Source organism: Humulus lupulus, chromosome 7 (assembly GCF_963169125.1).
Source record: "Humulus lupulus chromosome 7, drHumLupu1.1, whole genome shotgun sequence".
Lineage (NCBI taxonomy): Eukaryota > Viridiplantae > Streptophyta > Magnoliopsida > Rosales > Cannabaceae > Humulus > Humulus lupulus.
The window spans coordinates 19,768,353-19,785,769 of NC_084799.1; the positions used below are offsets into that span (position 1 = coordinate 19,768,353).

The 17,417-nt window shown below is 28.0% G+C and overlaps 1 protein-coding gene across 1 annotated transcript; it reads right to left on the reverse strand.

Moving 5' to 3' along the window:
* Window positions 1–7,108: 7,108 nt before the first annotated feature.
* LOC133790877 (transcription factor bHLH96-like) lies at window positions 7,109–8,871 on the reverse strand. Its single transcript, XM_062228708.1, has 3 exons — window positions 8,137–8,871; window positions 7,574–8,032; window positions 7,109–7,465 (listed from the first exon to the last, which is right to left on the reverse strand). Exons 1-3 carry the CDS (start codon window positions 8,704–8,706, stop codon window positions 7,364–7,366), a joined length of 1,131 nt encoding a protein of 376 aa, XP_062084692.1. The 5' UTR covers window positions 8,707–8,871; the 3' UTR covers window positions 7,109–7,363.
* Between the last annotated feature and the right edge of the window lie 8,546 nt (window positions 8,872–17,417).

The window sequence follows — 17,417 nt, forward strand, 5'->3', positions numbered from 1 at the left end:
GCAACCCGGGTATAGTTCACTTGACATCTCCTTGAACAAATTGTGGTACTTGTTATGATGGTGAATATCATCTTCTCTATCCTCTTCTCATATCACATGTGGTGGCAGCGACGACTCTTCATGGTAATGCCACACTTTGTAGGACTGTATGATGCCAGTGTTGAATAAGTGCATCGAAATTGCATTTAGAGACTGAAACTTAACATCCCCACATTTATTGCACGGACAATGAGTCAAACTCCGATCGTTCACCACATTTTGAGCAACTTCAACGAACTCCTTAACACCATTTCTATACTCTGAAGACCAACGATTCTAGCACTCATCTAGCTTCTGTCGCTCGCCATCTTCAACTAAAATTATTAAGATAACAAATTATCACTAAGCGATAATAATATCCTATCTTTTGCAAAAATAAATATTTATGATGTATTATGATCTCTTATTTTCAAAACAACAAATTATGATGTATTATGGAAGAATAACTTATTAAGTCCACAATTTTATTTTTTTGCCTTATTAGTAAGAAATTATATTATAATTAAATTTTTATTTAATTATTAATTATTAAACTTTTTTTAAATTCATTTAATTATTTGTTGCTTTTTTATTCATTATTTAAAATTAATTTTTTATTTTTTCTATATTAATGCTAATTTTCCTAATTAATGATAATTTTCTTAGGTCTAAATAAATTTGGGCAGCATAACTGTTATATTTCAAACTATCCCAAAATTTTATAAAACCTACAAACAACAAACAAAAATATATAGTATTCCCAAAGCATGCACAACATAAAGCAAGATTAATAACATATACCGATTTTTTTTTCATTAACACCAAAACAATTTATTTAAAAAATATTTATAGACAAATAATATTTAATGTAAAAAAATCAAGTATCATACAAAAATACAATACAACATAATAATATAATTTGTTTTTTTTTTTTTATAAACACATAATTTTTAAATGAAAAAATACATATTATTAAAAATTTAAATATGTTTTTTTAAATAAAAATAATTTTGTTAACAAATATTTCAAACATATGATATACAAATAAATTAACAAACAATATAAACAACAAAAAATATTACAGTGGGGACTCGGGGCAGAGGCTTGGCCAAGGGGCTCAGGGCAGAGGCTATGCCAAGGGGGCTTGAGGTCTAGGCTAAGGGCAGAGGCTACACACAAAAAAATAAAAAAATAAACTAATGTTAGTAAAAATTAATAAAAAGTTGTAAAATAAAAAAAAAATTAAAAACACACCTAGAAGGAGGAGCAGCTTGGAGGGAGGCGGCGGGGAGGTGGCTCGGAGCTCGGAGGTGCTTGGTGGAGGAGAGACTCGGAGGGTGGCATCGATGGGGTGGTGGGGTGGCCGCTTGTGATGGGGCGTCAAGGTCAAGGGTGGTGGTGGGTGGTGGGGGTGGCGTCGATGGTGTGTTGGAGTTTTATGCCCTAATTAAAACCCAAATTCTTTGTAATCTCATTTTATTATCAATAAAAGAACATAAATAATTTTTTGACTTGGTTAATCACTTTGCTCACATGTTTTATTTTCATGATTATTTGTTTAATATAAACTTCTATTAAATCCCGAGCATATAACTAATCTTATTTACAGTGACGTAATCACAGTGGAATATAAATATGATTATATGTTCAAAATAAGTTAATCCTAAGATTAGTCAGTGCACCCAATTTACATTGACTTGCCAATCTACGATATGATCTACTTACACATTACAGTGTTATGTTCTTTCCAGAACATTAGCAAAGTAGATAAGATCGGATGTATTTGTTACATCGGACAGGACCGATATTGACAGTTGATAAGATAAGTAAACATACCGTTATTATCTATTCTAGTCATATCATATAGTTTACCATAGGTCAATTCAATCTCAATTCTGAGTGGTTAGTATTCTAATTGATCGTATTATTTGAGTTCTTTGACTTGTTCGTTATCAGCTTACCCTACGGACTAGCCCATACTTACATCTTGGGAACTCGGTAGTATAATTGAGTGGAAGTGTTAATCACAGATATGAACATCTATAGCTTCTCATGAAAAAGTGAAACGATGGTTTCATTTTAGTTTGGTTCAAGGTGTTAAATGATAAAGATCTCATTTCAGTCATTAAATTAGTTTACTGAAATATCATTTACAAGGAACTAAGTGTATCAATGATAAAATACAATGAGGGGTAAAACAGTAGTTTAGTCCTATATCATTGTAGACTGTCTATAGATGATTGAGTGACAATTATGGTTGTAATAATGGATAATTAATAGCGTATCTATATTTGTTATAGAACGTTCTATGAATTCAAGGGTGCAATTTCGAGTCTATAGTGGAGTCACGAGGAATTAATAAGTTAGTAAATTTATTTGTTAGATTTATGATAACTTATTGGAGCTTGATTTCATAGGCCCATGGTCCCCATTGTACCTTGGAAAAAACCATCTAGATAGTCTCAATTAATTGATTTAATTATCAATTAGAATTATCAAAGTTGACCAGATCAATTTTGGATAGTTTCACAGAGTTGTGTAATTTTGAGAAGAAAAGAGAAATTATGACAGATTTATTAATTAAGATAAATTTGTATCTAAATTAATAAATAAGTTTAAATCAAAGTTCAAATTATAAATAATTAATTTGATAAAGGGTTTAAATAATTATTTAATTAATTAAATCAATAGAAAATAATACATGTCTTGTTTTTAAGTCCAATGAGCTTATAATCAAATGGGAAATTTCAGGCGCCTATAGCCCATGATAATTTCGACCCAGGGCTTCAAATTGGCTATTACTTTATTGATTTTTAATTAAATTAAATGGCCTAATTGAGTCTATAAAATGAGTGCTTAGAGAGAAGTCAAAACACAAGTTTAATCACTGATTTTCTGATAGTTTTAGATTCTCTCTAAACACAACTCCTTTTCTAAGTCTCATTGTTATTTTCTCTTCTTCTCTCTATATCTATCTCATGTGTTGAGAATTGCCCACACTAGTCTAGGTGATTCTAAGGATACATTGGAAGGATGTGAAGAAAATAGAAGATCAGTTTAGTTTCTTGATAATACTATGTGACAGAGAGGATACAAGAGTTAGAGAAACTGAAAGAATGACTCTTTAACTCCGCTGCGTATACTGTAAGTATTCTAATCTTTGTTTCTCTTTGAATTCAATTTTAGGAACATGTTTTAGGCTATCTCGTATTAATTTTTTCAATATTAGTTATACATGAAAATAAATAAAGATCATGTATAAAGTTTTTCTTAACATGGTGATGGTGGATGAGGGTGGGAGTGGGGTGGTGCCGATGTTGGGGAGGGGAAGAAGAGAGAGAGAGAGAGAGAGAGAGTTTTAGATGTTGAATAAGAAAAATGGGGAACAAAGGGTCGGGCAACTGATTGCGTTTCATTAATTGCGCTAGCAAAAGTAAGCTTTGAAACCCTAAAACAAAACAACGCCGTTTCAATTAGTGGGGTTTTGCCGGCGTAATTTTTGGCTTTTTCTGTCACAATGTTCACCTAACTCATTAAACACACGGACTTTTGCCGGTGCTTTTCACCTAACACGCCGGCAAAAGTCATAATGGTAATAAACACGTGGACTTTTGTCGGCATTTTAGGTGAGTTGCGCCGGCAAAAGTACCTAACACAAGACTTTCAAATTTTCCAAAGGCAGGTGTTTTCCCGCCCACTTTTGCCAGCGCAGTGCAAAAGTCGTTACACCAGCGTAAGTTTGCACCGATAAAGGTATTTTAGCGCCGACAAAAGTAATGAAATTTTTTATTTTTTTATTTTCTTTTTAAATAAAAACTAATAATCAGGTTCGGGGACAATAATGATATCATTAACTATTTTTAAATAAAAAATAAAAGTCTTCAAGTATCCTCAAACTGCCACTCTGGATATGTCAAGTCAAATCGCAGAGGAAGAAAATATGTTAAAGTAGGGAGAGTACATAGCATATACTTACTAACTTGTTCTCAGAAGTTTGTTAAAATGCTTAATAATTGAAACATTTATTGTTTCTAAACACAAAATAATAGTTAAAATGTTGAACGTACTAATACTTTTGCAGTGTTATACCGACCACCAATAATACAGACATTAGCAACTAACTTGGTTAATTTTTAGTACACCTTAACATTTTGAATATTTTAAGAGTAACTGTTTAATCGAATGATTTATAATCTCCATAATTACTTATAAATACTAAATATTTGTAAATTTTTTAGAATTTGGATGACATACAACAATAATTATAAATCACAAGAGCTAGTTTATCTACTCCCGCAATCAATATGATCATTATTAATTATTGTTAATTATTATAAAATAATAGTACTATGATCAACTAATCCTTTATTGGTCAAAAAATGAATAATTATTTAAAGTTCCAACAAACTGTTAATACTATTTTGATATATCAACATCGAAACGTATATATAATAATAATACATATGAGTAACATTAATAATGCTCACCGAGTATAGACCATTGTAGATATTCATAAATTTTGTGTGTAATCAAACAGTTTATTACACCTATGATAACATTTTTTTAAATAAATGATAACCGTATGGTTAGATAAGCATAATCGACATTGCTCACAACACTTTAACCCTAATAGTTGGTAATTATAAAGTTCATAAGTATTTTCATTAATCTTAGAACAATCTAACGACATTATACCGTTCATTATATGTTAAATACTCATTAATTTATGAATAATACCACATAAAACTTTAATCACTTAAAAAAATATAAAAAAAAATTGTGTATTTCTATTATCTAATACTTTTGTTGGCACGTTTATGACTTTTGTCAGCATCTTCAAAAGACTTTTACTAGCACAGTTGTGTGATGTACCGACAAAAGTAGCACTGTCAAAACTGTTGGAGTTTTATGCCCTAATTAAAACTAAGAAAAACTTGGTTAGAGGAAAAAATTCTTTTGTCGACGCAATATAATATCTTATGCATCGACAAAAATGTTGCCGTCAAAATGTCACATTTTTTGCTGGCACGTTTTGAAATTGGGCCGGCAAAAGCAACAATTCTTGTAGTGCTAGTAGTCGTGATATTTCAAGCAACTGCAACGTTTCAAACTCTCCAACACGAGCAACACATCTTTTAAGAGTATATCTCTTAGGGAAATTAGTATCCAACAACTTACAATGAGGAGACCATAATCACAAGACATAGTGTAATACACAATATTTATATCTATAAATACTATTTAAAAGCAAATACAAGGGGTTCGGTTCAAACCCTTACTCTTGATTACAAAGCGAAGAGGCCCACCTCCTATTCTACAGTCACGGATTATGTGTGTATTCATAATTTCATATGTACATCTCTCCTTGCACCTAATTAATTAGCACTGGTGATATCATTACTTTTTTTTTCCTGCTAATTCAGCACCAAATTGGGAAGTGTTTTTCTTTGTTTTGATTAGTTAGAAGCAAATTCAAAGTGTAACACCTTTTATAATTAATCAATAGGGCGCTTTCTCATTTTTTTTTCTCTAAATTAAAAACTTTAATTGTTGACAATAGTACACAACTGATTATGTCCACAACCTTTCTTCCATTATTAATTCTCTTTTTGGACATCCTTGTAGAGACAGTGAGACCCCACCAAGGCAAAATCGATCAACTTTATTAAAATTTATCTAGGGATATGCAATACCCTCATATAAATATAGATTTATTTATATATGTACATCGTACGACTTCATGAAGCCATAATTATCTCATTGCTGCCGAATGATTATGATTTGACATCATAATATTTAAATTCTCTCATTCCCTCTATAGCTATATACACTACTTAATTATATATATTTTGATCATGTATTTTGTTTTCCCAAAAAGAAATAATAAGAACACAACAATAATTTATGAATATATTTGGTCTTGATGTTATGGACGATGAAAATGTATAAAAGGACTGATCAGTTCACTAGTGTGCTCTCAAGAGATCTGGCTACGATCTAGAGTGGTCCTCCATTTATGGAGTCATGCATGCATGTCAGCCTTCTCTTTTGGTCTTCTTCTTCTGACCTTGATGACCTACTTTCATGGTTGGCATTGATACGTCTCCTTTTATCTTTCGAAAGAATAAAATCTTGATTTTCAGAGTTTACTTTAATGACTTTTCAGCGATATATATATATATACATATATATATTATAGGCAAGAAAAGAGAGATTACATGATGATGATGAGGACCAGAGACTGCATTATATATGTGTTTCCAAAGTCTTTTTTAAAACAATAGAGCTTTGTTTGTATCTCCCCCTCAAATATTCTTCAAACTTATTTTTATGATTTACTATGATATATATATATATATAGCACTACACTACATAAATGTAAGTACGCAATAATCATAACTTAAACATCATCATCATAATAAGGTTTAATTATTCATGTATCATCTGCAAAAGATTAATCACGTGATAAGTTTCTGTTATATGCTTATAGCTAGGGAATTAGAGCCCGGGTGGATGTAGGCTTTTGGATCAATAATCCAATAATGTGTCTTCTTTCGAACGATATAATAATGATGTGATATTGTGTATTAATAAATGGTTAAATATAATATAATATAATAATAATACATAGTTATTTGCTTTGGCTAGTATAGTGTCACCTAGAAACTACTAAAATAAAGTGGTTTTAGATGATGGTGATATTATTGTAAGTATATAGAATTAATTATGATATTTTTGTCTATGACCAGTGGCATATACATATATGCTCCATTAAGGAACATATCTATATACCCAATGATTTTGTGTTAGTCGGTTCGGGTGCTGGTCAGGGGGAGTTGGTGAAAGCTCAACTATCAAAGTTGGACACATCTATCGTCATCCTCATATAATCACACAGTCAACATATAATTTGACCAGCTTGTGTGGCTAAAAGTCTATATATATATATATTATAGTAATAAACTTTAATTAAACTACTTGTTATAGAAGAGCAATAGAACACACTCCGCTAATATTACAATTGCAAACCAAAAAGATATAAAATCAGAGATTATTACAATACATATATATCTGATCTGAAGATCTCATATGCCAAAAATGAAAGATAGTATATATGAATGCAATAAAAAAACATATTAAATGTATTAATTAATTTGATCACTATCCTAATTAAGGAATATTATATAATAAGTACACCCCAAATATGGTATACATGATTATGATCATAATTTCATCAATAAGGGGTATATAATAAACAGAGAACTAGCTAGCTCTACCAAACTCGTTAATAATCATAAAATAACAATAATAATAATAAAAAAGACCAATCACCAAATTTTGATAGTCAATTGGCCATTATTAATGTCTCTTCTTGAATTCTAGCTAGGATCTGATACACCGCTGTCGCTATTTCGTCCACTGAACTCAACTTGCAGTCTTCTTCCACCTGCTCGATCCATCAATTGACCCAAAATATATATTTTAAGAACTGGGACTATTTTACCATCCCCAAAAAAAGATAATAATAAAGTAAAAATAATTAATATATAATTACCTTGACACTGACTGAATATAAGATAATTTGATCTTGGGTTGTAACATTAAGATGAAGTACTGTGAGTCTCATAGTATGTAACCCAGAAACCATTTTCAGCAATTGCTTTGATCTTTTCTTCGACCTTATTTTCAGGCTTGCGTGACTCTCCACCATTGTCACTTCAATGTCAGCAATGGCCGATCTCCTTTCTCTGCTCACTGACGACGACGGAGATTCTCCCGCCATGGCTGCCGCCGAGTTTTCACAGTGAGTGATCGAGCTCGTCGAGTACTGTGGGAAGGTGAAGAACTCAGAAAACGGCATACTGTCATCTTGGCCGCCACTCTGATGATGATGATGATCATCCTCCGAGTTTTGGTGATCATGACTTTCTTTCTGGGCACCGAGGAATTGTACATGTTGCTCTAGCTCCTTAACGAAATTTATGGCTCCTCCGATGATCGACGCTTGGTCACCCTGAACTCCCAAAAAAAAAAAACCCAGTTCTAATTTTCTATCTACTGTTTGGGAAAGAAGAAAAAGAGGGAGAAAAAGGGAGAAATATGTATATATATGAGTACCCTTTGGACGTAAGAATCGGGCATTAAAGACCGAAGCACAGAGAGGTACTCATTCATTTGCTTTCTTCTATTTCGCTCCACCGCAATGTGAGTCATTCTCTGGTTTTCAATGTCTTCTTTGTTCTTTCTGCTTCTAGAACGGCGTCGTTTTGGACGAGCAGTCATCGTCGTCTGCGGGAAAGCGGTCAAAGCATCGAACGGTTGGAAATCATCTGTAGTAGTAGCAGTGTTATTGTTACCGTTGGCTGCATCCGGGGATGGATTGGAGTTGGAGAGGTGCAGTTCGTTAAAGTGAGGTACCATAGAAGAAGAAGGAGAGGGGTTCCAGTCCCCATAAGGACACGTACTACTTTCCGTTTGGTTCCCGAGAAAATCAAAGGAAGCTGCAGAAGGAGCTGCATCAGCTTGATCTTGATGATCGTAGATATTAATACTGTTATTGTTGTTGCTTTCGTCGTCATCGGCGTAACTGACCCAGTTGCCTCCAACTCCGATCATGGCGTAGAGCTCTCTATTAGCACTATAACTAAAATATGGGTTTTGTGGAAAAACGACAGCCTCTAGTGCCATTGTGTATATGTCGTTTTGAACTTTCTCTCTCTAGAACGGCGGAGGGAGATGGGTTTTTACTGGGTAGTCAAAGATTAATCCGACGAGTGGATGAGTTGATGGGATAAAGGTATAGAGAGAGGTCACTCTAGTGTTATATATATATGTATATATATATAGATATAAATAAATAAAGAATTTTTCCTTGTTGGATTTGTGAGTTTTGGATGGTTTATATGAGAATTTAAAAAGAGCTCTTCTCCAACACAAAAACAATGACTAGCTACTACAGTTCAGGTCACACGTGAATAAAGTTGAAATTATTATTATTATTATTATTGTGTAAGGGGAAAAACATGTACAAAATATTTTGTGTCACCGGCCGGGCTTTCATGGTTATTTATTATCAGTTGATTTTATTTATTTCGGGAAATAAAAATAATAATATATATGTAAAGGGTATTCTCGATAAAGTATAAAATTGATAAGTGGTACTTTAAAATATAAGGAAAATATTATATATATATATAAGATGCTAGCATTCTTATTATTCTTTAAAATTTGATATATAATGTGTCTCAATTCGATTGGTTAGTGACCTAATGTGTCCCAATTCGATTAGTGAGTGACCTAATTCTTTATTCAATTTGCAAAAACTGGTTGATTGGATCTTTTTAACATATGTACTATACTTAATTTCCTAATAAAATTATGATAAAATCATAAAAATTAAATGTGGTTGGGATATAAACTAAAGAAAAGAAACAAAAACGACAAAAAAAGTATACATAGATAAAAAGAAATGATATGTATAGTACGTATAAGTCATTGTTTGTGATCCACACTATCTAACTCACTGCCATATATATATGTGTGAATACAAGTTTTAGATTCATATGAATTCGACTACACTAAATATACTTTGAACCAATTCAATTGAAAGTCAACATTATGTTTTGGAAGATACTCTAAGGTTCAAACAATATATAAGATTGCGTATTTTTCTAACATAATGTACAAATCGATAGACATGATCATGAGAGAGACAGTCCCTTTGTTTTTACTGCTAAAACAATCTTGAAAGACGGAGATGATAAAAATATAGACACACACATCAAACATACCTATCCAAACTACATATATAAATTTTTTGTCATCTTCATATACTTTAATTTACATCACTCACCAAGTAGATATTCCCAAACCAATTATAATGTAAGATTTAAAAGTTAAGTAAAATGATTCAGATCAGTTTTTGCAAATTATATATATGTACAAATTTATAAAAGAAAATTATCGAACAACACCACAATATTAATTGTCATATAAACCACCATAATTAATATACATGTATATATATGAACTACTTATATTAGTGTTGTAGTCATCACGGTAACATACACTTTTATACAGCACTCATTTTATATATACCACAGAATGCCGTTATATATATATATATATATATAATTATAGAAAATTTTTGGGGTAGTGATTGTTTTTAATCACTAGTATTAAATATTTTATTGATATGGAAATAACATATTTTAAAATATATATAAAATTATACAATAATATAATAAATTTATTATTAATTAATTGTGAGAACTGTATTTGAATTATGTTTATAAAAATTTAAAATATAAAATATTTTTTCTCTGCATTTTTATTTAAAATTTTGAATTCTTGAAAAAGAAAATGATTGAAAATAAAATTTATATTTTTAAGAGAAAAAAATGAATCATTAATAATTTGACATTAATTATTGTAATATATAAATTTTGAAACTTAATTAATTTTATATGGTATTATTATTTTAAAATAAGCAGATTATCTATTAGATTATGATTATTGATTACATATAATGGTTTTTTTTTTCAAAAGGACCCATAATTATATATATGAGTAAGCACAGTACATCATGCATGTGATTATCGTACATACATACTGCATAATAGATATTTCTATACGTCTCACGATGTAAAGATAGAAGCATTATTAACTGATATAAAAATACATATATACTACACGAAATATAAAATTAATCTTTTCTCTTACTATTTAAAAATAATATTATGATAATAGAACGAAAAAAGTGAAAGGGCCTAGCAAATTAATAAAGGTTAATTATGGATAATATAATAAATAATACAGTTTCAAATGAACGTACACAATCAAACATTGGGAAAGATAGGAAAAAGGCTGATTTAATAAGTTTGCAGAGATTCTTGTAAAGCTCCTTACAGAGAAAGGCCTCATTATAAGAGCTTTCCTTGTCAGAGATCTGTCTCTGATATACAAACAAACACCAAACCCTACTTTTTTTTTAAAAAAAAATATAAACTTATTTTGTTAGTATTTAACAACCATGAGTGTAAGTGTATCTTTCTATATATTAAGACATATTTTTGGCTTCTTTGATCTTCTTTTAATTTTTGGATAAGTACTAAATTTAAATCCCCCAATTTAATGAATATGAATTTAATCTTAGTAAATAATAATGATATATAGGTAATATCAGAAGTTATATTAACATGTTATGCTTATTACTTATCTAGCTAGTAAATTGTGCCGCGGTTTGTTTAGTTATATATATTTTTAAAAATACAAGTACCACTTAATTCTCACAACTACATATTTTATTGTTGATTTTATTAGATTTTTTATATCTACTCTTTTAACTCGTTACTTTAATTTAAAATGAAATACACAAAAATTAGTATATTGTACATGTAACATTAACATAGTGCATATCTTATGAATTTTTATTTTGTGGACTCCACAATAAAAATATATTTACAATAATACGTGTTATAGTGCAAAATCAAGTTGTTACTCTAAATTTCAAAACACATTCATATAGATAAGGAGTTTGAATCTTCACCTATGATAAAATGCTTTCAAAAAATTCATTTGATATTTTGTTTCAGCCAAGTTTGTAGATACATATGCATATTAAAAACAATAATTAGTTTTTATATGTGCTCAAGTTTATTTTACTTTTAATTACACGTATCAAAGTCCAACAATTCCCAAAACAAATGTGTCCATGTAGTTAGTTTATTGGACATAAAAGATAAATTATCATAAAATATTAATTAATAACCATAAATTAGAAAAAGTTGAATAAAAAATGAGAAAAAAATTAGAAAATAGATAGAATGATTTGGAGATATTTTAAAGTGCCACATAGCCTCCTTGTGGCTCTAATTATATATATATATATATATATATGCACATACGAAGATTCTACTATAGGGGCTTCAAAAAGAGCCCCACTAGTGGGGCTTTTGTGTATTTCCGACCAGTGAATAATTTTCAGCGCAATTTTTTTATGACTGTGTATTTTGTAGTTATTTAGAGCATCTTGAAAATTTTCAGAAAATTCTGAATAATTTACAGTGTCAAAAAATAAGCTCAAAATAGGTTATTGCACGCATGATTAATTTTTTTTATGCGTGTGGAAAAAACATGTTTGAACCTAGTTTTCGGCACTATAATTATTTGGAATTTTATAAAAATTTGCAGGATACTCTAAATAACTACAAAATACACGGTCATAAAAAAATTTTTGTCGAAAACTGTTCGCAAGTCGAGAATATACAAGAGCCCACCGATAGAACCCCTACAATAGAATTTCCCTATATATATAGATAGATTATATATATCATTTAAATAAATCAAATAAGAATTCAAATTTAAATTATATATGATGTTAAGATATATTTTTGTAAATCTATTTATGCTTAAATAAAAAACATAAACAATTTGAATAAACGATTATTATTATTATTATCAACCATAAATTAGAAAAAGTAAAATAAAAAATTGAGATAGAGTAAGATAAAAAAAAGTAATTTCTTTCTCGTTTGAAATATTTATTTTTTATAGATATTTTTCCCTTAATGAATAATCATAAATTAGAAAAAGTAGAATAAAAAAATGAGAAAATAAAGATAGAGTAGATTTGAAAAATTTAGAGTGTTAAATCGCCTATTATTATAATTGCTTTTCATATTGTAAAAAAAATAAAGAAAAAAAATAATAATTGCAAGAAGAATAATAATAATATTTTTTTATAGATATTTTATAATAGTTCTATTACTTTTTTATGGGCATTTATTTTAATACATATTTAATAAAAAATTATAAATAAAAATCATAAAATAGAGAAAATAGAAAATTAGAAGAAGAGGGTGCCACCTCATCTTCTCAAAGCTCTTCTTTATATAAATATATAGATAATTATTTTCCATATTGTAAAAAAACAATGAAAATATTAATAATATAATAATAGTAAGAAGAATAATAGTATTATTATTTTTTATAGATATTTTATAATAGTACTATTATTTTTTATAGATATTTTCTCTTAATTAAATATATTTATATATATAGATTAGAAATATAGATAGATAATGTCAATTTTTTTAATATATAATATAAAATTTACAAATTTAAATGATAAAAATATATACTAAAAAAATTAAATATGTAAAATATAAATATATAATATAATAAATTTGATAAATTCAACAAAATATAACTATTTAGTATTTGTGCAAGATTTAGTTAAATCAATCACTCGTATAAGAAAAAAAAAATGTTGGGACAAATTAAAGTGATTCAATAATACTTTATTTATAGACTAAATGTATAATACCACAATGGTTTGTAAACCATGTGGGGCTATAGGGATTTTTTAATTGTTAATTAATTATTTCTTTTGATAAATATTAAATAAAATTTAGAAAAAACACCAAAATAGAGAAAATAAAAGATAATGAGAATAGGGTGAAGAATTATAATATTATTTTTTTATAGATATTTTATAATAGTACTATTACTCTTTTTTATAGATATTTTCTCTTTGTTATATATAGTAAAATATAAATAATATATTAAATTTGATAGACTAAAAAAAATATAACTATTTGGTATTTGGGTAAGATTAAGTGAAATCAATCACCCATATACGAAAAAAAAATACTAATGTTGTGACAAATCAAAGTGATTTAAGATGGTACTTTATTTATAGACTAAATGTATAATACCACAATGTTTTGTAAACCATAAGTGATTATATATGGATTTTTTTAATTGTTAAGTAATTATTTCTTTTAATAAATGTTAAATAAAAATTAGAAAAAACCACAAAATAAAGAAAATAAAATATTAGAAGAATATGGTGCCACCTCATATTCTCAAAGCTCTCATTTATATAAATTTATAAATATGAGAAATTATAAGGCAAGGCACGCTATGCTAATGCACTGGTAAGATACGGTCCTGTTTTAGGCATGTAAATCAATTTTATTTTTATTTTTTTATGACGGTGTTCATTGTAGTCATAGCTGGTCTTCTGCAAAATTTCGAAAAAAATCTGAATAGTTTACGATAATGAAATAAAACAGGATTCAAATGGTCTGTTTTTCCATGCATATAAAAATAAAGACACGCATACAGTAGACTATTTAAATCCTGATTTCGGTAATATAAACTATCCAATTTTTTTTTGAAATTTTGCAGGAGGCTTACTATGATACAACGAACACTCTCATAGAGAAAAAATAGTAGTGAAAATTAATTTGTGTTTAAAACATAACATTGTCTTACCGGTACCTTATCGTAATGTGCCTTTTTTAAGGATCACCCATTATTTTTTAACTAATCAAAATTTGTTATGATTAAAAATAAATCATAACATGTCAATGAGAATAAAAAAACTCGGTATAAATTTTAAGTAGATGCACATCATTATTTTCTTACAAACAATTTTTTCCACTATAATATTATTTTCTTGAAATTTCAATTATAAATCAAATTGGGAACACATTTGGGACAATGTCATTGAACATTGTGTGTACGCAAGTATATATATCATTGAACATGACAACTTTTTTATTCTTTTTTATACTCAGTAATTAATTTTGTTTTGTATTTTCCGTGACTTGGATCCAAAATCAAATAGCAGTATGTATAGTACTTACTTTGTTATGATTGAAAAACATTATCATTAATAATTCCAAACTTTATATATATATGTTATATATATATATGATTCAAGTCGTTGTCGTGACCCAAAAAAATTTAAATGTCTTTCAAGAGAAGAAAGATAGTCATGATGTGCAATTATATATTAATATAGCAAATGTATATTATTGCATAAAAACAAATCTATATTATTAATATAAAATCCCTACGCAATATTATATAATATACTTGTAGGCTTTGGTTATTAGACCCAATACAAAGTATATCTATCTAGATCATCCAAGAAGAGAAGAAAGAGAAGTAAACAAAGTAAGAGCTCTAGAAGACCAATGCGAAAGGTAAATAATAATAATAATAATAATATGTTAATTGTTTATTAATTATATTAATTTAACAGCAAAAGAATCTATGAAAGAAAACCCTAGCTAGCTTCGGTCCAACAACGAAAGGACTATAAATTGAAAAGTTCCAGCCCATGCATGGTTATTAAGAGAGTTTGATTTAATTTTTCTCGAGGTATATATATATTTATAGCTAGCTAGTTATATATAGTATTAGTAGCTAGAATATATATATATATATATTATGATAATGATCATCAGCATCATCATGGAGTAATATAAAAATATATAATTAATGGTACGTACTGGCATGGCTATTTTCACCAACCGATCGATGATCCTCATCTAAACCATTAAACAATTTATATTATACATATAGACCCAACTGGCCTTCTTTGAATGCATCCAATTAATATGTTCTTTTCAAATAGATTCTGATGACAATTAATAAGTGTACAACTCAATTAGGATCCAATACTTTCTTTTTAAAAACTCTTTTTTGTCGTTTATTTTTTTTTTCTTTTGGTCAAAACTTAATGCGCGCATCTAATATAGTATGAATTAGATAAATTCTAAATAAACTTTTTAATTAGGTATATAAATAAGGAGTGATTGTAGGTGCATCTTTTTTTTTATATATAATTTTGGTGCATTCATTTTTTGTTTTTGTATGTAGATTATTGTTATAATTTAATTTTTTTTTATATATATGACACCATATATTGTAATTATTTTTAATCTTACAAATTTTTTAAAAAATTTAAATAATTTACAGATTCCAATAAATAAGGTTAACCAGTTAAATTTTACCCACATATAAAAATAAAAAAGTAGACATAAGAAAATACCACAATTAATATGATGACTAATAAATAGAAATAATGCTAGTATATAAGAGTAATAATAGGTAGACTCAAAATATGCACTCAAATATTATACACACTGACATGTCACTGCTTTTTAAAATAATGGGTCCCAATTTTAATAAATGTGATTAACTAAGCTAAACTATTACATCACTATGTAAAATCTTTAAATGTATATTTTGGATACACATAAATACTATAGACTTGTGAGTTATGAATTTGAATCATTTCAGCATTATAAACCCTGTTTTTATAACTCACAAGTCACAAGTTTTCAAATAGCTAAATTTATATATATAATTTCTAAATATGATTCAAATTGATCATAACTCACAAGTCCATCTTAGCTATATATATATATATAAATTTAGCTATATACATATCCAGGCAAGCATGGTTTCTCTTTAGTCATCATATTAATTGCAGTATTTTCTTTGTGTTAATTTATTGGATTCAGAAATTTAAAAAAATGGCGGGCGCAGAGGGCGTCCACAACATTTTTCTTCGAATCATCCTAAAAATTTATAAAATATGCTAAATAACTACAATATAAATTATTATATAAAAAAATTAAAATTATAAATATCACGGTACCAAGAACAGAAAAAAGATGCCTTACAATCATCCCTTATAATGTATATAAGTTCGTGATTTAATTAATTATCTTTCGGGGTAATTAATTAATAAATAATTACTGCAGCGAACGACATGCATTTATTATAATACTACGTTAATTTCCTCTATATATACAATATGTATCATGTGAACTTATCAAAATTACATAATATTATTTTCAAGTTTTGTTCCTGTCCTATAATAATACGTAACTATTGTAGTGAAATATTTTGGAGATTTAGTCAACACAAGGCATGATCTCGTAACTGATTGAGTGACTTATTAATTGGTCATTAGGTCTTGTAGACATATATATATGTATACAAGTTATGTTAACTCATGAATTGACCCAATGATTGATATATATGTATGCGCACGTACACAACTATATATTTATGAATTTAATAAATTAACATGAAGAAAATACTCTACAATTAATATGATGACTAAAGAGAAATAATGCTAGCCTATGTATAGCTAAATATATATATATATGAACACTGAAGACTTATGAGTTATGAATTTGAATCATTTTCAGAATTTTTGTCTTCTATATATATGTTAGCTGTGCTATATATATATATATGTATAATGTGATAATAATACATTTATATATTTATGCGTGTGTGCAGTATGAACGCATATATGACTAAATATAGAAAAACTAGAGCTAGTATACTTGTATTACAAATGTGTTGTATATAGCTATATAATAATTATTGCCCACGTTACGTACGTAATAATTATTATAATAATAAAAAGAAAGACATTAAAAAAAATTAGCATAAATGAAAAATTAAAGTTCAATTTTAAGTAAAATGATGAACATATATGTGAACACATGCGTACAGTTTTCCTACACAAATTAATGTTTTATATATTATTATGTTCATTAAAGAAAATGTAGATTATTAATGAA

Bases quoted from the DNA above. Each gene is read 5' to 3' on its own strand.
- LOC133790877 (XM_062228708.1), bottom strand. From the start codon at position 8,706: ATGGCACTAGAGGCTGTCGTTTTTCCACAAAACCCATATTTTAGTTAT. The intron at 8,033-8,136 runs GTACTCATATAT...TTGGGAGTTCAG, and splicing joins CCGATTCTTACGTCCAAAGG to GGTGACCAAGCGTCGATCAT. The intron at 7,466-7,573 runs GTAATTATATAT...TGGATCGAGCAG, and splicing joins TATATTCAGTCAGTGTCAAG to GTGGAAGAAGACTGCAAGTT.